This window comes from Falco naumanni, chromosome 11, assembly GCF_017639655.2.
Source record: "Falco naumanni isolate bFalNau1 chromosome 11, bFalNau1.pat, whole genome shotgun sequence".
Classification (NCBI taxonomy): Eukaryota; Metazoa; Chordata; class Aves; order Falconiformes; family Falconidae; genus Falco; species Falco naumanni.
In genome coordinates this window covers 32,227,593-32,255,257 of record NC_054064.1, presented here as the reverse complement: position 1 = coordinate 32,255,257, position 27,665 = coordinate 32,227,593, and the positions used below count along the sequence as shown (strand labels likewise).

Genomic DNA, 27,665 nt, shown 5'->3' with positions numbered 1-27,665 from the left:
AGGATCGCATTATTTTTTTTTCAAATGTTAAAGCAAAGTACAACTTCACGTCTAATTTCCTGTCCGCTGTTACCCAAAGGAACCACTCAATGGTTTTGCATTATTTTTGCTAAAGCTACATAAACTTGTGCTCTACTAAATGGGAATCTTCTATTTTCTAACTCTGCACTGACATTCACAATTCTCCTCATTTTGACATCTAAATTCCATAAATATGTTGTTTACTCCCTCTTCTGGGCTATTAATGAAAAATATTAAGTAAGATCAACCCAAACATTCTCACATACATGCAGCATCTAAAAGTAGTATTATGCCAATTATTAGTAGGAATCAACAGTGCACAGGTTACTAATTTAGACAAATGACGTGTGGGGTCGTGTTTTTTTTTTTGAAAACCAGTGAACACAATCTTGTTTTGGCTTTTTGGAATATTAACTCAATTAACATGTGCAAGGGTACACTCCAGCCCTGACACATAACATGATCTAGTTCTGCCTGAAATCCATCGATTAGTCACTTCTTTCTCATAAAAGGAAAAAAGGTGTTTTAATGAATACACGTGATGCTTATTATTTGGATTGGCAACATTTGTGCCTTCTGTGCCTGAACGGCACTTAGAATAGGTTAACATTTGGTTTACAACACAACAATAAAATTTGCCTTTATTGCAAATAAACAGAGTATTCACACCTTACAATATTGTTTTAGATGCAGGATTATATTCACTCTTAGAGGATCTAATATTAATATAAAAGGCACATGCATTTAATGTTTTCCCACCTTTTTTATTTTCCAAGCAGTGTTAATACATATTTTAAATATTGCATTTACTTTGTTAAAACATGAAACTACTTATGTACATTTGTTTGCAGTCTGAGAACACACACCATCAAATAATCATTTGTACAGTAATAACATGTATATAAAAAAAAAAATAATCACAGCCCAGAATTTTTAACATCCGCTCCCCCATTTGCGTTGATTTAAAAGCTGCGCTAATAGGAGAGAAGCCTCAACATTATAGTAGTTGAAACAGGAAACAAACACTGCTCTCTTCTAATAATTGTCTTCAGCTGCTTTGATTGGTTGCAGTTAATATTAATAGTATAACCTTTAAAAATTGTGGGGAAAGGTAATACTTTATCTTCACTCCTCATATTAAGGCTCCAAAGCAAGCTTAATGAGAAACCATTATAAAATCATACTGCTAAATAGTATCTTAACTCACAATTCAGCCTATATAATTGTATCAGTATTGCAACTGACAATTACTACTGATATATCAAACTTATCTTTCTTACACTGTGCTGCTCGGGATGTGTGTCACGATTACAGCATTAACTACTATTGGGGCTTACGTAGCAAGACGGAGTAGCGTTCTACCCTTACCACATGAATACAGAACTCAAATTTTGCTTACAGACAGAAACACGGTCTCAAAACCTATGGATATGCGTCCATGACACAAACCCCACAGGCACCTGGCAGCCTCTGCTCGGAGTTTGTCCTGGGCTGACATGACATCAGGGTCACAAGCCAGGCTTTAGGGACTGGCCAAGCTTTTTAAGAGGGCAAGACCAGGACAGAGGCACATTTCAGCATACCTGGCTCTAAACAATGCCCTCCATCTTCACTAGCACAACGTGACATTAAACTCCTCCAACTAGTAGTGAACAAAAATAATTAGTAAGTATATTTATAAATGACATTTTAAAGACTATTAACATATAAAACATTATCTTTATGAAAATAGACCAATTTCAGCGCAAGCTTGCCTTTTTTGGAGAGGAGGACACATTTTTTTTATTTTTGAAAAGGCAAGTGTTCTCCTGGACAGCTGCCAATAATCTTGTGTAAAATGTCCTTAAAGCAAGACAAACTCCTCTGTACTAAATCTTTTTAATCTTTTCTTTTCATCCTCAGAGAAAAGGTCATTTTCTTCATGGAGTGGACTGGAAGCAAAGTCATAGTCTCTAGAATGACCCTTTACAAAAGTAAACAAGGGATATTTCTCTTTAGATGAAGACTTCAGCATCTACAATGTAAAACACGCACCAGAGAAAATATTAATTGGAAACAAAGAAATACAGTAAGTAGTGATACTTATCTGATGATGACTGTGAAATAAAAAACGCATTTTTAAATTTGTATTATCATCATATTCAAACATAAGCATTGCACAATCTAAATGTTCCTTCCTCCCATTAACCATTCATTTATTTCCATTTCTTCTTCAGGTAGCTGGTAATTTTATGCCTAACCCTGCTTCTCGTTCCATACAGATCACCTCTGTGTGCTGTCTGTTTCAGTGCAGCTGGAGCTCTTTGTAGGAAGATAAAAACCCCTACAAAATACTTAACGGCTGTAACACTCTTCTCAAGCACAGGTATGAATTCTGCAGCAACTAAGCATCTCAGGGAGATATTTCTAGCGTAGAATCAGCATGTATGAAAATCAATGTTTTTATTAAAAGTTTAAACACCTACATCTATGTCAATAAGCCAATCGAGAGCATATGGCTCAAAACAGACTGACAACAGTAGCAGGCTGTTGTAACCAGAGTGCCAAAACTCTACGTTTATAAATCTAAAAACTGAGCACGTAAAAGTGGCTGGTGGGGAAAGACAAATACTGAAAAACAGATCAGCAAAATACCTTTAATAGCAGATAAAAATCCGCCAAATACTGAAAGAGATTCCACCCTTCCAGGCTGATTTGGACACTTAATTGTTTTGGGGGTTTTGGGGAGGTTATTTTTTTTACTTTTTTTAAATTTCTTACCTGCTTTGAAAAAACAGCACAGTCATGCAGTAACATGCAGAATTATGTTAGCCTAAACGTATATCCTGTGTGGAACTAATATCACTAAACATAATTTCATGAGAACAATTAATCTAATACAGTAAAAAAACCCTAAATAGATCTTTAAACAGTAAGAACTATTTTAAAAAGGAGAGTTGGGGCTGAGGGGATGTTTTAAAAAAAATAATCAATCATAACAAAATCCTTGATTTTTACTGTGGTCTGAAATTTTCCACTTTATTCTTGTCTATTTTAATTGCATTTGGCTACTTTAATGTGAAACCTGGGTAAAAAAGTAAGAAGCTATAGGAGAGACATGCACACAGTAATAGGCAAAAGCAAAAGAAGAGTAACAAATGAGCGCTAGAAAGTAAAAAGTTTGTAAGACATACAAATGCTTTGTTTCTTGAGAAGACTAGATAATTGGATGCAAACCCTTTCAACTCCAGGGGCTGAATACAAGCTGCCTTAGTAGGAAGAGAAATTGATAGCCACATGAAGGCTGTTTGCTGGTCTGTGAGTGGATGGATGGACTTAGGCCAGCTCCAAATTCCAAGTTTCCCACAGAAGACTCCTTGGAACACTGCATCTCAGGGGACGCACGGTGCCCAACAACCATCGCACCTTTAAAGATGGTCCCTCCAAATCAGGACAGAAATACACCTGCAGTTCTACTGCCATTGTCTGTGTTCAACTTCCCCTGACACCTCCCTCCCTGCAGGTACAGGTAACACCTCTCTGTGTGTGAAACACTAAATACAGAACACAAACTGGATAGACAGGCAAATGCCTAAACAAGAGTCGAGTCGAACTTGGTTAAGGTTACTGTAATTACTATCATGCTACATCACACTTAGTGATCACAGATGAGTTTGAAACTCTGAAGAATATTAAAGTTCTTTAGATACCACTGCAATGATTTCTACAGAGAAGTTTCTCAATAAACATCAATATTTTTTAGTATTTCAGTGTTAGACCCAGACTGCCACTGTTGTTGCTGCAACGATTAATTCTTTGTGCTGAACTACATCCAAGTTCAACACTCCATCAGTCCAGAGAACTTTTCTTTTCTGCTGAGAACCTGGGCTACAAACAGGCAAATGCAGTTGTAGCCCAAGTGGATTATTTATTTGCTGTCATGGGTTTTGATAGGGAAACAATTCACTGCATTAGCAGCAAGACAAGCCTGGTACCAGTTAACTAACAATGTAAAGTAGCTGCAGAAGCTGTGGCCAGGGAAAGGCAGAGCCGTCCCAGGGGCTGTGCAAGGCCAGAGCTTCTTGCTGACCTCTCGGCTCTGCCACATGGTGTGGAGAAGCCAGACAAACTGCTGTGCCTGCTCGGTATTTGTGCTGGAAGTGCAAAACAGAACCAGGACTACAGCCAGTCAGTAAATCCATCCTTCTCAAGTCTGGATGTGTTTCCAGGTCTCCCTGATCTATCAGCTATTGAATTCCAGCTATTATTAAACTACTTAACAATAGCTGCCTAACTAGGCAGTACAGAAACAAAGGGTAACTTGAATGCGATTTGGATGGAGTTTCATCAGTCACTCCATTCGGGCCTTCGATTTCAATGCCCTAATTTCTCTATTACTGAATATATGGCTCATAAGGTTTATCCTCAAATAATAAAAGGTAGGTTTTTTTCTTCCACCTCTTATTGCCCACAAAAGCAGTGAGAACCTGGATTTTTTTTACGTAGGGCACACTGGGAGTGTACTGTGCTTTGCAGTTCAAGAGTCATTGCACTCAAATTGCAAACAAAGGGAAAAATAATGGAAGAGCAAGAAAAACCAAAGCATGTGAAGGAAGGACTGAAAGATCATAGAATATTTCTCGCACTGTATTTGTACCAAAACTTTCCTCTGTTTTCATACTTATTGTGCCTGAAATGTATTTATATAAAATAATTTCACTAATATTAAATAATTTCTGTCTAAAGTACCAGGATACCAGCTCCAAGACTTAGATTAGCCATGAGTATTTTCACAACATATGTGCAGAAAAAGATACGTACTTAATCCCAAACTTGAAAGAAAAGACAGAAGGGGGAAAAAAGAGAGAGAGAACTTCCAATACGACCAATTTTGTAATTAGGGTTTTTTTATCATGTTATTACACTCATTCTTATATATGATAGAACAGGAAATCACGGAAGACTAGAAACTTCACCATTTAAACTTCCCGTATATCTGTTGCTTAGGAACTTCTGCTCCTTTAAATCTATTTTCTACTTCTGTGTGTAAGAACCAAAGAAACAACTTCAGCATCAATCAATACCTATGAGAGATTATATACACTATTAAGTTTAAGAATGCTTTGTTGGCTATAATACTAATACCACTTAACAGGACGTTCAGAATGCTGCACAAACATTTAATTCTTTCTGCTGCAGTGATAACTACTGTGGTTAGAATATTAAATACGTGACCATCTTCTGCTGCCGCTGCAACCTTTCACAGACTATTTTTTTAAATCACAGAATGCAGTTATTTGCTACTACGGCCAACACAACCTCTTAACAACGCTGTATTTCATACACTCGCATGCTGTACTAATCAAGGCAGAAAAAAAAACCCAGTTACGCTTGGACCTGAAGGAACCCCTCGCAGTGTTTTTCAAGCGGAGGGGCAGCACCAGATCAGCTGGGCAAGGCCCGCTCCCCGGCCTCCAGCGCTGCTGCCGAAGCCCGGGCGCTGCCTTGGGCTGGGCGGCCCCGCCGGCAGCGCGGCGCCTGCCGGACATTCCCATTTCAACAGCGCCACCTGGCGGGCGCGCCACGCCGCCACCGGCCACCCCGCCATCGCCCAACGGGCTCGGTTTCTCACGATTGTAAAAGCGGCAATAAATACCGAGGGCTGTGTCTGTTTAGAAGAGCGAAGCTGATTCTCTGCCCTTATCCCTACGCAGCACACGCATGCCGTGCTGGCTTGAGGGATCGATTTGGTAAGGTCGACACCCACCTTGGTGATTTCTTCAGATGCCTTCTCGAAGTCCTGTACCGTTCTACAATAAAATCCTATCGTGCAGCTCGGATCCATTTTTTTGAATGACATCTTTTTGGGAGAAGGACAGTGGAATGACTGCAAGTTTCACGATTAAAAACATGAAATACACAGTTACGGTTAGAATGGTGCAGACCGATGCATTTACTTTTTCCCACCAACAGCTTTAACATACAATCCCCCGTATCGATGAATTAAAACCCAGCACACACCTTCCAAGTAATTTCTCCCCCCGCCACCCCCAAACATTCAAGTAATTCCACTCTTCTTCACATGTATAAAACCTCCTGCTGTTTACGCTGTATATACCAAACTTCTGCGCGCCACCACGTTAGTTTGAAATCTGTCAAAGGTCTGCCGCTCAGAGCAGTACTTTATGAATATTCCCAAGGCAGAGGAGGTGAACGCTCTTCTGCAAATTGAATTTGTAACAGCTTTTGCACTATCTTACAATTACTGCTTTACTACCACCGCCCATTGACCCTCTCCCTCCCCCAGTCTCTGTAAAAGAGACATAATGGAATAAACCAACCTCATGCATTTTCCTTTAGTAAATGAAAGGAGTTAAAAACCCTGCAAAACCCACAGAAGCAAAGCTAGATAACACTGATCCACAAGTAGGAAAAAACCAAACAACATGCTGTGCTTTATAAATGTTTCTTTCCTAACGTGAAATCTCTTTTCATGACAGATGATGCTCTGACAGTGCAGCAATCTGATACTATCAGCAGCCATGCTCTAAGAAAAAGCAAACAAATACAAAACCCCTTTCCCAGTCTCTTCATTCCCAGTTTATGAGAGAAAAGGTAAGTGTATGCTTTCCGCTGACCCTGTGTTTATTTGTTACAGGAACTGTAGTTTTGGTGAAGCTCACTGTTTAATAACTGAAATTATTTCATCACCCCTGACTGTCTCTCAAAGGTTGTCCTCTTTATTGTGCTTCCAGCATGCAGGACTAGCCCGTCCACCCTACCTCTATTAAATCACTAGCAATCCTGCTACAGCTGCTCAGTAACAAACGCTAACACGCCTCGTCTGCACCACTCTGCAACAGAGATACCGCTGTACTAACATGCAGATTTTGTTTTTCATGAACTTCCCCAGTGAATATGCCGTGCTATTGCCTTTCACAGCTCCATGTCAGCTGTGCACAGCTCCCAGCTCCTCTGGCACCGCTGCTCAGCACAGAGCCAGGACAGCTTACTACCACCACAGGAACACCAGGACAGAGCAACGCAGGAGATTTCTCACCAACACCGCTGTGCTTCCTCTATGAAGGGTAACTACCAACTGTTACGATCTCACCTGACTATAGCAACAGCAACCCCTGACACCAAACATCAAGCAGCCTGTGTATTAGAAACTGCTTTTGTATTTTTTTTTTTTTTTTGCCAATCAGAAAAGTCGATCTGCAGAAGATGACAGCACTAGTTACCTAATCTGAGCATGCCTGTCAGTGTAATAGTTTTATATATTGAAGTATATAATTCTTTACTTGTGATTACAAACCTCAGTATTTCTATTAAACCTCTGCTAAATAACAGAAGCAGAAAATAAGTTCTATTTCTACAAGACTGATTTTAGTCACCATTTTTTCTCCTAATTCTGTTCAAATTTTAGATGCAGAAATTATATTTTGAAAATTCATTCCTGAGTCATCAAATATATAAATCGAACCCTGCCTTACATACCACATTTCGGCAACAACACTGTAACTACAGTTGTGCTGTACTGTTCAGGGCAGCAGTCTTAATGCTACACAAATCACCGTAAACAAAGAGAAGTGGGTAGGCTTCTTTTTCTTTTTTTTTTTTCCACTCCTCCAAACAAATGGATTCTGGAAGCCAATACAGAGTGGATTGATTTCCAACTTATTCTGGACAATTTGTCAATTTTGAAAATACTCCCTACAGATAAATCTAACAAGCAACTATCCACACTAAGAAAGCAATTTCTGTTTACTTTTGACATTTCTGGACAAAGATATAATACTATCAAATGCACTAAGCATTAAATTCCAATATATTTTCTGTCTGCAGAAAAGCATTAGGTTGTGATCAAGCCAAACTGCCAGCTTGCGTACATTCAAAATACATTTTAAAACCTCATTATTATTATTATCTGGAAATTCATATTGATGCCAGTCTGCAGTATGATCTGGAGGATTAGTCATGGGAACAGAAACCAAAAAGAAGTGTATTTTTTGTAGCTTGGACACTGAGCTGCAGCGTGATCCTTAAGGAAGTCACTTGAGCTCCGCTTCTCTGTGCCCTTCCCATCTTTTGTCTGACTTTCCCAATTAAACTGTAAAATCCTCAGAGAAGGCACTGTATTTTACTACAGTTATTAGCACAAAGGGGCAAGGACCTTGGTTATCATCCCTGGCTGCGGCCACAATACAAATAGGTAGAGCTGGGACTCGCTAACTCTTCTTCCAAATACCTCAACAGGGTAAAACTAAAGCCATCTCTAAAAATAATGAAACTCTCTGTCTAGGGTATTTTCTGATACATTTTTCTGCTATGTTCCTTTTTTTAATTTGGAATCTTCTAGTTTTCTATATTCACTTCTATATTATATGTCCCACTAATTAAAGCATCTTGTTAAGTATAAATACTGAAAAATATGTAGTGTTTGCTTTAAGTGGGCCCCAGGATTTGACATTAGCCCTGTGTTAAGTGCTTCGACATATTTAAGTACTTTTCCTAAATACTATTTGATGGTATTCTGATTAAAGTATTGCGGTCAACTTCAAGATATGTTAGCAATTCTTTCTTTTCATGATACCAATAGACAGGACCATTGCAGTCCACTCCACTGTTCCCAGTTTAAGTTAATTCTTAGCTGCTCTACAAAATAGAAGCCATGAAGATACATGACTTCATTACACACCATTTGACTTACATTCTAAGTGTAAATAGTCGACTTAAGATCACCTACTCAGTTCCTCAGGTGTGAGATTGAGTTGTGTACGACTCACTCCCACGGTCTACGGGACTTTCCTGTGAACCTTCAAGAACTCTACATTAAGCAGCTAGTATTTTAGAGGTGGTGGAGATAAATATATATTCTTCCTTATTTAAATGTGACACATTGTTTCTTAAGCTGTGTTTCCACATTTAGGAGTATTTAACTTCACAGAGCACAGTGGCATGAGGAACCACTACTAGTAACTAACCAACTCTTCTCCAGCAGTTGATGCTGTCCTAACCAGTGGACGCACCCAGAGAGTGTTTCTACATTGAATGAACAATTGCTCCAAGGAGACTGGAAGTTCATGTGGAAGTTGGACAGAAGATCAAGGAGAGTTTGTATGGATGCGGCTGAGTACTTCCTACTGTGAGTACTGTTGCTATTGAACACTTACTTCTGCAACCGATCATGTTTTCCCATGGCACATGTAAATTGAGTTCTTTAATAATCTCCTTTAGCTTTATCTATTGTCAATTCAAGTTATTTGGCAACAGGTTAAAGGAAAGGGAAAACACCACTGTAAAAAAAGCCAAGTATGATTTCGAAGACCTAGGCACAGCCCAAAAAGATGCATCCACTGCATCTAGATGAACCCAGAAACGCATGGCCTAGAAAGGGGTTGGGGGCAAAGAAAGAACAAATGCAGCACCTACACTTTCAGACCGGTCAGTTTCTTGGAAACTGCTATTCCATAAAACCAGCTTGACTAAAAATAATAATAAAACTCGTTAAAAGGAACAGTTCAGAAGACTTGAGTAAAATTCATCTAGTGAAGCACAAACCTCACCGGTAAGCCTCAAAAATTTCTACTTGTATGAAGACAGAAAAAGTGACCTGCAAAGTCATCAGGAGCAAAAGTTACAATTAAAATGATCACCACCTACTCCGGTATAGAAACAGGATGAATTTCTGAGTAAAGCAGCAGCAAGTAAACCTGCAGGAATTCTGGTTCCAAACAGATAACAGGCTTCTATTATTGAATACTACAGTAAATTCTCTCCATGATGTTGACTGCAACTTGAATTTAAAAAAAATAAAATAAAAATGACCAAAAAGACAAACTAACAAAACCAAATCCAAATAACTCCAGTTTAAAATCTGCAAATATTGCCTGTTTTCTTTGATGGAAAAATACTTAAATGATCATCTATTTTTGAGGTTTTCTGATCATAAAGAAGAAACAGACAAAGATTAATAAGGTAAAAATTAAAACCCCATATTGAGTTTTTAACCTCTGGTCATTTTTGTTGATTATAGGCCTATAAAGAAGGGCAGGACTTTGATAAATAACATGTAACTGTAAAACCATAAAGATGCAGCTAGCCAGAACATCTCTAAATAATTAGTGTTTGATTCATATGGGAAGAAAACAGTGCCAGGTCTATATCCATACTACCTCAAGAGGGAAATCCTTTATGCTGACATCTACAAAAGATTGGCAGTAATGAGGATCCATGTAAATCAAACTGTCATCTACAAGGACAAAACAGAAGACAAGTAATTCAAAAAACACCTTATTATTACACTGCTTACAATCCAATTTCTATGCAGAACAGCTGGAAAAAAAAAAAAAAGCCAGCAAGTAACCGCTTGCCAGGCTGATATTCATTGACTGAAGCATAGGTTTTTGCAGGACAGATTAACTTTTGCATAATCAAATATGCTTGTATAAGCAGAATTTTTATAAAGTGATGAGACTGTCATTTAATTTTGGGTGATAAAATTACTTTTACAAACACACAATTATATTCTGGAGTTTGCATATGAAAAATGTATTGTGCTACTTCATCCTGACAGGAAGAATATATTGCTTGTCATTTAAGCATCAACTAACACCACTTAAACTAGTAAAAAGTAAATATGTAAATAAGAACTGCCAGATAGTAACAGCAAACGCTCCTGAAGTTTGGTGAAACAGATAAATTATGCCTTGTTTATGCAACAACGGAAATTAAATGTACATTTTACAGAATCCAATTACCATATGGAGTAAATGACAAATGACTGGACTTGGGTAGATATGATGAATTAATAAGGTACTCATTTTGCTATTTTAATCATGCTATTTCCCACTGGTTTGATATTAACTTCCTAACTCTTAAAGAAAAATATTGGAGAGACATAACATATTAAAACACTAACCTTGAAATCCAGCAAAGTAATACGACTGCTTGGGTTTGCCACCAATAATACCAACACAATACTCAAGGCTTAAAATTCCCTACAACAAGAACATTAAATAATTAGGACAGTGTTAAACAGAGTAAGTATTAAACTGAATTAAAATCTTTGCTCTCCCTTTACTGTTTTCAGGCAAACAGCTTTTTTTCTTTTATTTTCTTTTTTTTAAGACTGAATTCATGACTTTCTGGGCCTTGACTCAATTTTTAGAGGCTTACAACTGACCAAAGTGAAAACATACCACCACAAATTCCAGAGAAAGTCCTCCCTTTTCATGGGATGCCCATAGATTGAGAGAACTGGCAGTATCATTTTTGAAGAGGAGACAAAACATGATGTCATACAAGCTGAGCACAGGTTGCTTGGTCAAAAGGCAAAGTGTTCAGATTTACAGAGTTCATATACATTTACATTCTGTGGCCCTGAAGGCCCTCTTCTTTTTGCATTCAAATGTACAAGTCTGTCTAGAGTATGAACTTTTACATCATAGGGAGAAATGCCAGTTGAAGCAAGAGTAATTACAAGACAAAGCTCTAAAAACAAGAGCCCAAAACATGGGAGGAGAGACAGACACCCAACAGACAAGCCCCATAAATCTTACTGGATGTTGACTGTGAGGGTAGAGGAATCAGAACCATCAGTATGTAGCCGCTTTGAGAAAGAGACATTACAAATACACCTAACAGGATTTGAAGAGGGACATGGGGTGAAATACAGGAATCGTTTCAGTCTGGAGGTGTAAAGAAAGATACTCCTCTACCCATCACAAAGCTAGGAGCCGCTATGGACAGAAAGCTGGCATACCAGCCGTGGGCTACAGTCACACCAGTGCTGCCAGCATATTTCTGTTCATTCGGCTTGAAAAGAGTTGGGTTCTGTAATCCTCGTGCCTGTGCTAGCACACAAACCTAGCAGATTTATCATTACGTAATAAAATGCTGATTTTATCGATATACCTTGTAGTGCTGGGGAGAAGGATTGACCTGTAATACACGCAATTTTACCAAGGTAAGAACATGTCAGTAGTTTACCTGACTGAAATTCCTCTGTCCCCCACAAGCTCTGGATGCAGTCACAGACAACAGACACCAAAGAAATCACCCTTGATCATCTCTCTATTAAAAGTACCCAGCAAAGAAATGGAAGGAAAGAACCTTCCCTCCCTCTCCCCTCAACTTATTTCTACTCTTCTCGGTTTTGTGAGGTTCTGTTACTTAACAGGGCTCATTAGGATTTGTGAATATTCAGTCTTGGCTTAACACAGTTCTCCATTAGTTATCCCACCAGCTCCAGTGGGAGCTGAATTTTGCCAACATTGAGCACTTTGGAAAGCTGAGCCCAACTGTTCTAATGCAATTGAAGCCCAAGACCATTAAACACTCTGAAAACGGAACAGCCTTTAAACGTCCATAAATCACAGTGGTGTTCCTGTAGCACTAGGCAAGCATTGGGTCCGAAAACTTGGATAGTGGCCCAAACTGGGACAGCAATCCAGAAGATTATCAGCTGAGCTAAAGTGAAATCTCCATCAGCTGGCAGTCGTATCTATATCCTCTCCTCTAAGAGATCAACCATTAAAAGTATAACCGTTACATTATCACTGTATAAGCAGGGAAAACTGCTCTCAACAAAATGATTAATATTTAGTGTACTAGTAAGACCAAAGGTTCTCAAGATAAAACTTTCTCTGCTTAGACAATGATAATGTAACATAACAAAACCTGTTGTACTCCTCACCTGAGATGCTAATAAAGTCAACTTCAGCATGGTTTATACAGGTTAAGAGAAAGTACTTCTTATTTAAAATATGAATGAGAAGGCTTTTTAAAAAAATGCTCCTCAATGGCTGAGCATTACAGACCATTAAGGCAGATCAGAGGCAAAGGCTGTAACAGCTAAGGACACATCCTCTGCCTTTGAAACAGAAAGGGAGCAGAGCTGCTTAGAGTAATGACTAACTGTTTAATCTATGGGAATTTTCCTGTAAAAGTGAATTATAAAAAATTTATCAATTTTCATCCATAAATATAAAATCCTTTGTAAAAATTACCTCTTGTACTACATTCTAAAATCTGCATTTTTAACTTAAATCCAGACCCCAAGAAATTTAGTCGCTTCTTTTGAATAGTCAAGATAGAGATTGAAGTGACAAATATATGCAATTGAAAGCCCTCTCCATTGCTTCCATCTCTCTCCATCACAGCCTCCATTATAACAGACTGCAAAAGGCAGTACCGGGCTTGGTAAATGAGCAGCAGAAATCGCCCCAGTAAAGCCAGTTGTACCAGGCAAGCTTAGATAACGTGACTGTGCTGTGAAACCCACTGCCACGCAAATGTATTTCACGCTGCCCAAAGAGTGTGTTTGAGAGCTAAACTGAGAAAACCTCTGCAGGGTAAAACTAGACATAGATACCTGTCAATAATAAAAGCCAGTATTAAAAGAACTGGAGTCACTGAGAAAGCCTTATGAAAGTTGCAGAAGCAACTGTTTGTTAGCTTACAAACAGAGGCACTGTGTGTCTTCCTGGACCTGACTGATTCAAAGGCTTTTTTGCAGTTAACATTGAAAGTAAAGTTAGGTTGCTGTAGATCATGCCTGAGACAACAGGCTTGTCTTAACTGTGTCAGAATTAATCAGAAAAGAACTAAAACTTTTCCAAAAACAACTGTCTGAAAATACAAGGAAAAGAATCGGGAAAGAAAAATAATTTAATAGCTCCATCACTTAAATAAAAGGCTTCATCTCTTGATCTCCCCATGCCATTAAAAGAGACCCAAGTATTTTTCTTAAATTTTACAGAGAAGAGACAGGCACCAAAAAACCCCAAAGTGAAACAGAACAAAAAAAAACCCCAAAGATGTTACAGACTTAGATTTTGTTCATGCTACTACATTGTGGTATTTTGAAAAATGAAACCAAGAATTTAAAGACAGATAAACAGCATCATGGGAAATGATAAAGCAGCAGGGCTAAGAGAACAATCTCTTAAGAGATGTATTCTTGTGCTCAAGAGGCAGGCTGACAGTACATCTTCAGGTAGTAGTACCATATGCAGAACCTCTGCTGTGGGTGGGGGGATGGGGGGGGGGAAGAAAAGAAAAGAGGACATCAAAGGCCTTCCTTCCCCCTGCTTTCTCCTTGAGTTTTACTTTTTTTCCAGTTTGTTTTTATTTGTGGTAACTGCTTGCTACTCCTGCATCACTGTCCTTAGAAACATTCATCCTAATGTCCAGATAGTGGAAAACCACCCAAAGTTGTGACTAAAGAGATCAAAAAATTCTATCCTCTCTCTTTAAGGGAAGAAAAAGACAAAAGAAAATGGGAAGAACAAACAAGCAACAACCTTAAACCATTTGACATTTAAGAAATTAAGAAATGGAATAAGGAATTTGGTATATTTATATTTTTAAATCCTGTCTGATACTTACTATAGCACAACTCTAATAGCATATGTAACTAAATTACCGTTTGTAATTTCAGCCACTGCATTAATGTCTTTTCAGGTAGCTACTTTAGGAGTAGGACAGTTATCACTGCTTTACCAAGGGACATCATGTGCTCTGCAATTATGTCTGAACTTGTAATAGGGAAATTTAAAATCTGTAAAGTCAAACTTTACAACCTTCAACTGTAAAATCACCACCACGCATTTAATAGGTAGAAGATTACCATCATGAAGTCGCTTTTCATATCACCTCGTGCTAGTATTTGAAAAGTGATTGAACTCTCATTTCATACCTTTACAAACTCTAAGTAGTCCATGTTTGTTCTCTCTCCACCGAGTCTCACAGGAACTAATATAATTACAGCTTTTGTGTCTGCTTTTCCAGAACCCATAAAAGAACACTGTCTGTCAATAACATCTGAACTGTAGACTGAAAGGAGACACACAGAAATATTCATATTTAAAACAGAACTGCTAGCTTTTACAAAGACACACCTACAACATGTCATCACTTAGTCTGACAAACTAAAACTGCAGTCCTTCAAAAACGGACTATCCTCCTGAAACACAACTCCTGAGTGACTGATGAAAAACAGTGTTATGCCTCCTCATTTTCAGCAGTATTTCATAGAATGGTAATCTGCTGCTGCTGACATAAGATACATTGCCAAGGAAATGCAGAAGGGGTAGGTTAGGAGAAAGCCAATAAATATTTATTTACTTCATATAAACTTATTCTAAAAGGAGTAATTTAAAACTTGAAAGCCTACCAGTAACACAAACATCTATGCTTTTAAAGAAAAAAGACAATGACTGATTTTAACAAATACTCAAGTTCACTGTCTAAATTTAACATTGCACAGTCCTTGAAAATGAGTGAAAAAACTTAACGTAGTATTATTGCTTATTCCCTCCAAACTAAGAGAGATGTGAAAATCATCACCAGGACAAAGAAGCAAAAAACGAATAGAATTTTAAGTTTCCACTGTCATTGTACGTCAGGCAAAACTGGTTTGTAGTGTATGATTAAGCAGTGTCTCTTTAAATCTAGTTTGACTGATTACCCCAGGATGTTGGTCTTGTCTGTCCTATCCCAAGATCAGTTATGACATAACTAAAATTTCTGGCAGCTAAACATGGCTACTGAAGTAATACATTGTGCTTCGATTTGAAAGACTATAGTCATCAGTGTAAAGTTTCACCACACACTTAGTTTATCTTGTCATCATTTTCTGCTCCTGAATATCCAGCGCTCTAAGCTCCTCTGCCCGTTATTGATTATTTAAAATGCCATGCTGGAGCAGAAGAAAGGTTACCACTGACTCGGGTTAACTATCCTGCTCACATCTTTGAACTCCAAGCGAAAATGACTTCTAACTAGTCTAAGAGACTGGTGCAATGTTTTTTTTCCACTAGAAAAATGAGTAAAAGTCATAAAGAATCCCATGAGGCAGAAGACAAATAAAATGTAACTGACAAATGTAACTGAAATGAAGTATTTGAAAAGTGATTGAACTCTCATTTCAATCAGCAATTTCAACAAGCAATGTACGAAGCTTTCAAGTTGTGATACCTGATTCTCAAAGAGAACAAACATCTACATAGATCAAAAACTCCTTTGTCTGTTTATTTTTTTCTGTTAGAGCTCTACTATTAAGTGCTTACTGAAAGTCACGGAAAGTATCTAAAATGTTTGCAAAAATCTACATAATCACAACATTTACCTGTACAATCCTGAGCAACATAGACTGTAACTCCTTGTAGCTCAGGGTCTCTGGCTTCTTCAACAGCTTTTCTAAGTAGAAAGACAAAAGTATTTAACTAATCTCTGATTTTAAAGACATTAACAGTAAGTAAACATAAATTATTAGATTTTTAGAAACAGGTTGGTTATAATTGTGGTTTGGGGTTTTTTTTGTTTATTTTGCCATTTTTTTGTGGTGGCGGTTGGTGGGTTTTCTTAATTCAAGACACGTTCCATTCCTGATAAATACAGATGAGTTGGGGAGTGGGTGTGTGTTTGTTTCTCAACACTGGATCTTGGTATCCAATGTAATATGGCAACATGTTGTTACCAAGCAAAGATGACAATATCTGATTATTTAGAAGAAACAATGAAAACCACATAAAAAACCCAAAGAAACACATTAACTTACACTGAAATTCATATTCACTACCTAATTCTTCTGTTTATAACAATTTTCTGTCATGTATATTGAGATAATAAAGGCTAAATTTGATGACAGAAATATTTTCAACTCAATAGATCTCTTTAATTGACTTCATTTATCTACCCACAAATTAGCATCTCATGTCTATGAAAATAAAGGCTAACACATAAAAACCTGTAAGGTTTCACCAAAATTTTCAAAAAGATAATTGCTATATTAGGCTATCCTCAAAAGAGTAAGAGTAACGGACCTAAAAACTAAAGGAAAATATATGTCGATAGTCTGAAGCATGATCATCAATCAAGGACAACATTTGTAAAGAAATTAAACTGTTCAAAATAGAAGATTAGCCTTTGACTTCAATACACGCTTGCATTAAATGGTCACTATCCCTTTATTTCACAGTATATTTTGAGGAATCGTTTAATACAGTCATTCTCAAGTTATGAGCGAGCTATACATTGTTAGCACTGCTGTAAGAAAGAAAAGAGGTCTAGGAAAGGAAACCTTTGCAGTGCTGGAAATTACCAGTGGGTTTGTGTCGAATGTACTTCTGGACCACATGCTCCCCTGCTCCCATTATGTAAACAGGCTACTGCAATTTAAAGTAGGCAAAAAGAATTCTGACAGTTTCTATCATCAGAAAAAATCAGAAGAAAACATAAATAATGCTAACCTCTCACATCACTGCATGCACTTGCAGGTATGCACACAGATACACCTCACTATTTCAGTACAGGTTCACTTAAGATTAATATACTTTTATACTAAAAATCAAATTTTTCTATTCACTTGTATGTATAAATGTATGAACTTCAGCTTCTGCTACTTAAAAAAATGTATTAGTGATGCCGTTTACAGGTAAACTGGAATCCACTGTGAACATAAGCTTATAAGGCTATTAAGAACAAACCAAAACAAAAAAAATCAGCAACATTCAAAGAAATGGCTTATAAAGGCAGACAGTATGGAGAAATTTGACTTTCGACTTTTTTCTAACCACACTGAATGTCACAGTCCTTTTACTTTTACTGTGATATAATTATAATATTAATAGTCCCATACATTTACAGTTTCACAAGAATTTGATGTGTGCAAAGAAATGCTGAAAACATCAATTTTAGCTCTGACATTTCATTACACTATCAGTACATTACAGCCCCCAGGTTACAGTATATATATAAAAAAATAATCTATAATGTTATGCATGTTCCAAGGTTGAAAGTGTGGTTAGTTTTTAGAACATTTCATTAAATGCAGCTCTACTTAAAAGCCTAGGTCTGGGAGAGATACTTGGCACTTCTATTGCCCAAAATACAGGAAAACAGGAATGTAGGTTTCTTCCTGAAATAAGATTGGATAAAAGCTCAGAGTTCAATCCCTGCACCTACTGCTATTTCCCTTCCTGCCTGTGAAAAATCTCTAGAATTGCTACTAATATGGACATTTTACAAAGCTAGTAATGAACAGTTAGATGCTCAATTAAGCCAAAGTAATCTCATGACACTTTGAAATGCTTCTCCTGTAATGTGTAAGGCACGGTAACAACAAAGAATAAAGGTATTTTTACCTTAAAATGTGTGCAACAACTGCAGGTCCGTACCAGTCTCCAGCAATTTTTCCAGACTTCTTTCCATATTCTATTAGCTGATGTAAGCCAAAAGCTGCCAGTGGAAAGTCACCAAACCAAGAAATTATTTTTCTATGATAAACTTCATTTCTCATTTCATTGTCATCACAGCTTCTCTTTAATGTTCCCTGATGATGATTTGACAGGATTTTGGGTTCTCTTTCTGCCGTAAGTGATGCTTCAAAGGATGCTGTCAGCTTTTTCACTGTATGGGCTGTCCATGATTCAGAATCTGAATTGTCAATGTCCAATGCATCTGGCCAGACCCAGGCTGCAGCAAGAAAGTTTAAGATGCGTATTAGGCTTAGCATTAACGTTTTGGTACACTTACCAAAGCATGTGCCTTTCTCCCCCATGTTCCTCAAACCAATAATATATATTTTACATATGGAGATGCAAATGTCGGTGTTAAAATGTAAACAACTAATTCAAGTGGAGTATAATTTGCTTTTATTTTCTGCTGAATGATAGGTGAAATGAAATACTAACAGTGGTACATTTGTTAGCAATTTATATTATCCGAGATAGAGGTCAGACTCCACGATCCCAGTCAAACATATAAGATATACCTGATTACAAGGCACAGGTTACAAAAAAGTTAGCTATTCGGTACCATCTAAAAAAAAGTTTTATCTGTGTCAAACAAGATGTTTCAAAAGCTGTTTTTAATTCTTCTGGTTTGTCAGTTATTAAAAAAATATAGGCAAACCTGAGGAATTATTCATGAAAAAACAAACACTTCTTCCTGGCAAAATGCCAATGCAGATCAGCAGAAAAATAGACATTTATTTATTCACTAGATTTGTGAATTCTTTGCCTCGATTACAAGACAAACTTGTTTAAATATTATTCAGCATAGTATCTACAGTCTGCATTTCTAGTTAAAGGTTTCTCTAACAATGCAGCCTACACACCGCGTTCCTCTTACAGCATAATGGTGGTTCAGCATATCTAGAGAACAGAAATGCTTCCTTTGTCAGATGACTGAAAGTCTCTCCCACAAGTTCAAACAACTTCTTGCAACACAAAGCATGTGTTCCTTGCTTGGACCACAGCGAACATACTGTTAGATCAGAATGAAGGTCTACAACAAACATCCCTGAAGGGGAAGGCTGCCACGTGCAAGCAAGGAACAAACCGCTACAGAAGAAGTGCTTTTGCTCAGTGAGCCAGATTTGGGTAAGCTCCTGGAGGGTCAGAAAGCCGCCATTACAGCACTGAGAGGCAGTAATTACTTTTCTGACAGGGCGCAAGAACTGCAGCCCTCCTAGCTCCTACTGAAGTACCCATGTAAAAGTCTTTGAGAAACAAAGAGGAAGCACAGAGGCAACGATATTTTAATTCTAAAATCTAACTTAAGGCTCCAGTAATGTCACAAGTATTGCTGGTGATGGCCATAATCCATGCCACCCACTCTTATTACAGTGTGACAACCACCTTGTATCAATGCCTCTTACCACGAGCGGCACCCCTCTGTGAAACCTCGTGTTCATTTTTCATCGCAGACCCAGGCAGACGCATGCATAAGCTCAATGTAACATCACAGGCCTTGCTATTCCTTTGCATTTAAGTCAAGTGTCTTAAGTACAGGCACTTCAAAGTAAAACTTAGAAGCACCTTAATATTTAAAATAAAAACTCATTTACAGCATCATTCAGCAATATCTAGAACATTCCACGGAGCAGTGGAAGTGTAAGTATTCCAGCTCGTAACTGCAGTCAAGTTTTGCTTTGTAACAGAAACAATACCATTAAACTATAATGAAAACATCTCTGGGAAAAGAGTAAACAGCGATGAAAAACTTAATGTAAACACTTAACTATGTTTCAAAAGCTACCCAGACCTCATAAAAAGCTTTTCAAAAGATAATTCACCAGCTGTCAGAAGACTAGGTGATGAGGAAAGTAGTCCAGAAAGACCATACATATTCCTTCTTCCTATACATTTGGACTGCCATAGAAACACTAGCACTCCAGAATCACCACATCACTTTCCAGATTAGGATGCATGGGGGACAGTGCAAGGAATTTTTTGTAACCATAGATTTTAAAGATATAAACCGGGGGGTTTTTTGTTTGGGGTTACTTTAGAACGAGCCATTACACATTCCTACTCACAGGTAGTCTTCTGATCAGATTTTCAATTTTTTTAAATGTATGTATAACAACAGTTACATTCAAGAGATTTCTGTTCTCAGCGGAAGTATTTTCATACATCTTGATATCTGCAGTCAGTTGAAAGGGATAATGAATGTTTTATGACTTAAGTATCCACCACAAAAGGAACATTCTGTAAGGCAATCTGACAGTTCGGTCCTGACACTGCCAAGAAAGACAACTTTGTGATGCAGCTGGTTTGGGACTATGTTCACAGCTTACATCATAAATGCACAGTACAAAGGATTATCAAAACAGGCTTTCAGAAATATCTTATCCTAAAGTATTCCTGGGATCCAGCAAATGGCTGAGTAAACAATACACTGTATTCTCTCTAACTAACATGCCTGGGTGGCTTCAGGTCCATGTCTTGGATCATTTTGACAATAAGCAGTGGTGATAGAGGACACGACCAATTGTTTGAAAGGGGCAATGTGGTAGATTTATGGAAGGGATTGAGAAGAAGGTGGAAAGAAAAGGTGGCTAATGAGAAACAAAAATATCTCTATGCAGGACATGGCTCAGCTTGGAAGAATAGGGAGGACACGCACGCTTAGCCTTTGAAAGCAGAAAGTGTTCCGAGTCTCTTAAAGCTACCTCTTTCAAACAGCTGTGACAGAGAGTATTTTGAGCTAGACAGCGATAAAAAAGGGAAGTTCCTCTGTAAGTACATGCAGGGGGGGAGGGAGGAACTGAAATACTGAAAATTTCAACACAAAGAATGATGTATTGAAGTTAGATTAGAATCCTTCTATTAACTCAATACATTAATACTAGAAGAAATTGAATAATGTACAATTTTAAAACTGCTAAAAGAACATCACTTTTGCCATAGCCCACAGCTATGTGCTGTGGAACTCATTTCCACACCCTGAGTTCCAGAAATGAGCAAGTTTCAAGAGAATTGGACACTTGCATGGAAAATAACAATACTCAGGTACGGGATCACACATTTTTGTAGTGTTTTACCTCACAGTTAGCATCTGTGGAGTTTCCAGTCTCTTCCTCTGGCACGCTTTGGTATTTCCTTTTACAGAAATGGAAGAGTAGGACAGCTAGATCACTGCTCTGATGCAATGTAACAATTCCAATATTAATAAGGAGTCCAGACTCAAAATGAGCTTGTACTTTCGATTTGGGCTACATAAAGACCATCACACTCTCCACAGAATGGCCATGCTTATCATGCTGAACACTGAGATCTTCCCTCAAAACTTACCTCTACCAAGAAAATGAAGCATAAGTCCTTGAGCCAGCAGCATTTGACCAGTTCTCAGAGTGCAACCCCAACCACAGTCTGTTGTTAACACAGACCCCTTTATCTGAGGAAATTCCTCTCTGTAGGTCAGCCATATTCTAGAAATAAAATCTTTACGGAACTCCTCAACATTTCCTGAAATCTCTGTGTTGATTTTATCAAAATTGGACCCATCTGTAGAGAGTTCACCAGATTCTGTAAGGCAAAGCACAACTGAAGTTACAACTTGATACAATGCTCCTGTTATTAGAAGGAAAGTAAAACCCATACAACTGTTCTATTAGAAAAACTGAGAAAACTTGCAAAAAATAACAATCACTTCAAATAAAAGAAAGGAAAAATGTAAGGCAAACACAATAGAAATGTGCCAGATGGGGGGGACGCAATGCAGCCAGCACTACTGTGCCAACAGAATCATTGCCTTGCAAGTAAGCAATCACTTAACTCACCTAAACATAAATGGTCAAATAGATTCTTAAAAAAAATGCACACTGGAAAATGGTATCAAAGGCATTGCTGTAGTGACTCTTTGTACAGGTATTGTCAGTATTTCAATCAGGAGCTTTTAGAAAGAAAATCTCAAATTGATAGGTAAATAAAGTGCAAATTACAGCACTAATACAGAAAGAACAAGACTTCAGTGTAAAATCTAAATAAAGCAGGTTAGGATGGGTCGCATCGCGGTATGGATATTTAAATGAGTATTTTCTGAGCTTTTCATAGTTACGTTTTGAATTCAGTAACTGGCAATGACAGACTTTCTAGAAGATTAAAAATATATCCACAGAGCGCCTGCCAAGTAAGATTAGAATGAGTTAAGTGCTATGTACATACCATCAGTTTTGAAGTGGTAACATTTTCCCAGCAGAAAGACCGGGGAGTTTCTACTGAAGTAAGTTTTTGTTTTCAACACCCAACCTAAAATAGGTGCAAAACAAATACACATCTGTGACTGAAGTATTCCAAACAGGAATGCTAATAGCATCTGGTTAAGCCAAAGGTAACCCTTGAAAGGGGAATATAAAGAAAATGTACTGAAATTGGGGTTTGCTTTCATAAAAGTTTAATAGTTCTATAGATCACAGATTAGAGTTCTGGTTTAACAGTAACAATGTTACCCATATACGAATGTTTCAATATTAATACAACGGCACTGCTATGCAGAAATTGTTAGGATGCAGAAATCCTAAGGCTGAGCTTAAGTTGCTTTGTCTCCACTGTGAATTCATTACTGCATAGTTCGATTCTGTGAGGCTTCTGACTCCTGTAACATAAAATAGGCTTCACATATGACCAGTGAAAATGCATGAAGTACTGCTCTTCCCATAGGATTAATTAAACACCACAAAATTAAATTGCAGATTTCAGACACAAAAGGGGTAGTACAATATGCTATACAATATCAAAGGGCCAGAATTCTGCTTTTAGGTTTTGACAGTGTCCCCAGGCAGTAGCTTTTTCACTTAAGTCTAAATCCTATAGTCTTTCACATCCTAAACCCAGAGTTTCTTAACTTTTCCTTTCACATATAGGGTGTAATGAATACTATTCCCCTTCAGCCACATGGTAGCCTTAAAGAAAGTAGTATCTTTTTGTCTTGCCAGACATCTCCAAGGCTGTTATGAGAATTAACAAATTTATCAGAAACCTGGTGGTAAATCTGAGCAAACTCAGTCCCAGAGGGAAACTAGAAGAACTAAGGTTAAGGACAGATTAGTGAAGGGCACACTTGAAAATTTGTTTGCTTATAAACAAATTACTGATGTTCAACTGTGGAAAAGTACGTTACTCAAGTGTGTGAAGTAGACTCTTCAGCAGAGTTTGTATTTCACAGACCATCCTATTTTTTCCAGAAAAGTACATATAAAAATAAAAAAATCTTTGCGCAGATGATTCCATTTTATCCCTGTTTAAAAGCCTAAGCAAATCCAGTGTCATTTACATAATCTATTTACTGTTTTCAAAATAAGTAATTTTAAAAGAAATTATGCAAATCTAGTTGAAAAATTAAAAGTTTGTTTACTCAGGCTGCTCATATTATCAGAGTAAAAATGGTTTCAAGAATCTTATTGCATTTTTATTATTGGTATTAGTTAAGTTTCTGAGTCATGATCCCACTCATGTCAACAAGAAAAATTCCGTTCATTTCAATAGAGACAGGATCTTACCATACACTGTTTCACTTACTGTATTTCATGTTGTGCCATGCAGACATAAACTTTGATTTTATCTTTTCTACTTCATCTGTCCCCGTGGCCTCCATATTCAAATTCTAGAGAAAAAGCCATCGCTGTCTTGCAAGACATTTAATTCTGCTACTGTAGAAACAAAAACATAAACAGATCTATGGGCACTGAGAACACAGGGTACAGTATCACCACCAGAGCACACAGGTACTTAAGCCTAACATGACTAGAAACGGTAATGAACTTGCAGAATCCTCCACTACCAGGGACAGAGAAGCAATCACATGTTCCATGAATAACTAATAAAATAATTTCATTCCAAATATACACCAATAAAATTACTACACAAAGCTAAATAAAATATAATGTTCTCCAACAGCTCTCTATTGCTCAACAAACTGATCTAGAGCATATAACCTGTGCTGGCATACAAGTACACTCATTCTAATTGGCAGTGAAATGAAGAGATACCACGCTTTTCACTAAATAGAAGAGATGCTATTGCTGAATAGAATACAATAAGCACTTCCCTCCCCCACCCCCATCAGGGGTTCTGAGCACCAATAAACAAATCTTGTTTATTGCCTCAAGATATCTAATCAAGAATTTTCTAAGCCAAAGTTTACAGGCATTGAAGGAATTGAAAGACAAAGTGCAAGATGTGCTGTGTACATGTGCAAAGCAGAAAATGTGTAGCACTGAAAACGTGTAGTAAGTGACATAATTTTGTACAGAATTAACTTGCTAGAAAGGTAACATGAAAAGATTATTAGAATACTGTTATAAAATCCGTGTTTACTTTATATCTCTTCTAATTATTAATTGCAGTGCAAAAAGGGCTCTTTTCTGATTTGTGCTGTCTACAGCAGTCCAGCTGTATTACGAGTGGTAAAATGGTGGCAAGAGCCACTACCTTGCAGATGAATTCTGTAAAATCTGCTTATAAATTTTTCAAGGGGACGAGTGGAAGGGAATGCATTTTTACTGACTCTAAACTGCATAACAAGATGGACTTCACCTTAGAAGCAACCTAGACTGGTAATAATACAGAAAGAATATATACTACCTTTATCTCTGTTTCTAAGAAATCTGAGAAAACCCTTTGTAGCCCATCTGCACCATTTGTAACAGGGAGTTTGCTATTAAGTAATAGAGCTTCCTTCACTGCATGTATTCTGTCAACGGTTCACTTTAAAAGAGCAGATACTGGAGGTTTTCTTGATGCTGTTTGGTAGCTCAAACCCTTGCACAGATAGCTGAAAAATTACAAGCTACTGCTGCAATGGGAGATCTTGTGGGACATCAAAAGTTGATCAATAGTGGTACATCAGTGCAACCTTCACTGAATTTTTAGCTAAGCTCTGATAACATCAGATGATGACACGAACAAAAGCAAACCATCTCATTTAATTAACAAACTTGGATCAGGAGCATACGCCATCACTGACGCTACACATAACCTCCTTACTTTAAAAGGAGAATCTAGAACTGTATTTACCTTTCCATGCGTTATTCTCCATTGAATTGGGATCAAAAGCAGGATGAATTCTAAACCATGTTACTTCTCTCTATGGGTGGCATATTTTAAGTAAAACCCAGCCACTGACAGTGTAATCGAAGAGAGTGCGATGAGTCAGGGTGCCAATGTCTTCGGAGCCTGAGGGTACATGCACAGCCACACTGTTTCTGGGATCTGTAGGTAGGGCAAGGAAAGCAGTGGTCTACTGCCCAAGCAATACCCAGCATGTTTTCCTGCTATTTCATTACATTATTTCATCAAAATCTGCCAACAGCTTTTTGATGAACAAGAGGCCGTGCAAGCTCACAAACACAGGGGAAGATGACATTTTTTAGCTAATGAAAACAACAAATGGCTACAACCTTACTATGATTAGCCTTGTGTTAAGGTTTTGTAAGGCAAGGAAGAAAAAAGACAGTTTACGGTTAGATTTTAATTTCCTGCCTTTTTTCCCTTTCTTTTCTTTAGGGAAAAAAAGAAAAAAAAAGAAAGACTGACTGTATCACTGACTCTGGATGGCGAAGCTGGTAAGATGAACTTCTTCAGGACATGTGTTTGGTCCGGCCTGTCCTCACATGATCAATCAGTGACAGTCATTTATGCAGAGGCCACTGATTGCCTTAAAAGCCAATACCTACAAAAGCTCCCTCTGGCTAAAATTAGAAATGAAATAAACTCTACCCTTCTGAAATGGCCGGAAGAAAAAATTATTGAAATGAGAAAGAAGCTCATTTTCCTTTAAAAGACAACGGTCATCCCAGCACATCTTTCTTTCATCCAGTTACTGTTCTTCCCAAGCAATATACTAAAGATGTGAAAAGGACTCCCAAGAAGAATGCTAACACAAAATGGGCACATTTATTCTACTGAAAAAATGCGGGCTCTTCCCATCAACGTAGGAAGGCATCAGTAATAGCTGCGCTGAAATTAATGGAACAGCATCAGGAGAATGTCACAGGGAATACAGATTGAAACCCAAAAGGCACAATGCAACCCCCATTATTAAATCTAAAGCTAACGGCTTTATACTGAAGCTGCCTCATTTAAGAAGTTACCTAGAATATACATTACTAGGACAATGTTACTTCAGAGAGTGGCAAGACACACCTGTAAGGAAAAGAGACCTGTCCTCTCAGAGCTGTCATCACTGTCTGCTGGGGGATGATGGCAGCAAGGTGACAGTTTGTTACTAGCCATGGAACCCCCCCCCCCCAACAACAGAATTAGTTTGTTTTCATTAACAACGCAAGAACAACCTAATGAAACTGCAGTGATGGGAATGAATGAAGTCTAAATGTGACTATCTTTATTAATTAAGAATGAAGACCCCCTTCACTTTTTTTTCCTACCTGGCAAGAAACTGAACTAGCAGCGGTGACAGTCAGCAAATCCCACAGAGAAGTCCCTGACAGAGGATAATGCCAAGGGGTCATTTTTAAGGAGTTACCCCTTCCCAGCTGTAAACACACATTAAGACAGATAGAAATAACACTTTCTAAAAGGCAGGTGAAAAAACACAGCCTTTTTTTTTTTTTTCCTTTTTTAAAATTCTGTAGCAAAGACGGCACCTTTCGCCCACCCAGCATTTAAACCCGAGCAAGCGCTGCCGGCGGAGCAGACGCCGCTCCGCCCGCCCGTTCGCCCCCCAGCTCCCGGCGGGCGGCAGCGCTTTGTGCGCTCCCACCGGCTCCCGCGGGCTTTGTCAGCAGCCGCCGGGGGCCCGCTCGGCGGCCCCGTTCTCCCGCCAACCCGCTGCAGCGCCGGTACCGCGGCCGCCCGCCGGCGGCACAAGCAGGGCCGCCCGCCCGTGCTTCACCCCTCCCGGCGAGGGGCACGCGGGAGAGCCCTGGGCCCTGCCCGCCCGCCACCGGCCGCCTCCTCGCCGCCGCCTCGCCGCCGCCACTGAGGCGTTTCGTCCCGCCCGGCGCCGCGGGCCGCGCTCCCGGGCAGCGCTGCCCCCTGCGCACCGCGCTCCCCTCACGGAGCCTCACGGGGCGGCGGGCGGGTAACGCTCCCCAGCTCGCGCCGCCGCCGCGGCCCTCCGGGAGGGGGGTGTGGAGGAGCCGCTCGCACAGCACCCCGGCACCGGCGGCCGGAAGGCGATGAGGCCGCTGCTTACCCGCCCGGTGAGCTCCGTGGCGCAGCCGGCCCAGGAGCGGCCTCCCGGGGCTTCAGCCGTGAGGGAACGACGCGGAACTACAGCTCCCGGCGGGCGCCGCTGCGGGAGCGGGCCGAGCGCGGTGGCGGGCCCGCGCGGGGCTCGCTGGGGGCTGTAGGCCGGCGCGAGGGCGGGGGCCAGCCGCCGCCTGAGGAGGCGGGAGGAAGGGGCGCGGC

At 38.9% G+C, this 27,665-nt stretch overlaps 1 protein-coding gene across 4 annotated transcripts; it reads right to left on the bottom strand.

The window, feature by feature from the left end:
• Positions 1-764: 764 nt before the first annotated feature.
• ATG4C (autophagy related 4C cysteine peptidase) lies at positions 765-27,554 on the bottom strand. 4 transcript variants are annotated; one of them, XM_040610088.1, is made up of 13 exons: positions 27,451-27,554; positions 26,681-26,788; positions 25,311-25,505; positions 23,814-23,944; positions 22,461-22,544; positions 21,588-21,821; positions 18,153-18,483; positions 16,136-16,206; positions 14,705-14,841; positions 10,925-11,003; positions 10,179-10,255; positions 5,768-5,887; positions 765-2,035 (listed from the first exon to the last, which is right to left on the bottom strand). In XM_040610088.1, the coding sequence occupies exons 4-13, from the start codon at positions 23,887-23,889 to the stop codon at positions 1,865-1,867; spliced, it is 1,380 nt and encodes a 459-aa protein (XP_040466022.1). In that variant the 5' UTR covers positions 23,890-23,944; positions 25,311-25,505; positions 26,681-26,788; positions 27,451-27,554; the 3' UTR covers positions 765-1,864. The 4 variants fall into 4 exon arrangements, with proteins under 4 accessions (XP_040466022.1, XP_040466020.1, XP_040466023.1 ...); XM_040610086.1 differs by lacking the exon at positions 25,311-25,505; XM_040610089.1 differs by lacking the exon at positions 26,681-26,788.
• Positions 27,555-27,665: the final 111 nt, after the last annotated feature.

Bases quoted from the DNA above. Each gene is read 5' to 3' on its own strand.
- ATG4C (XM_040610088.1), bottom strand. From the start codon at position 23,889: ATGGAGGCCACGGGGACAGATGAAGTAGAAAAGATAAAATCAAAGTTT. The intron at 18,484-21,587 runs GTAAGTTTTGAG...TTCTTGCTGCAG, and splicing joins GCTTCATTTTCTTGGTAGAG to CCTGGGTCTGGCCAGATGCA. The intron at 10,256-10,924 runs GTTAGTGTTTTA...TTGTCCTTGTAG, and splicing joins TTACTTTGCTGGATTTCAAG to ATGACAGTTTGATTTACATG.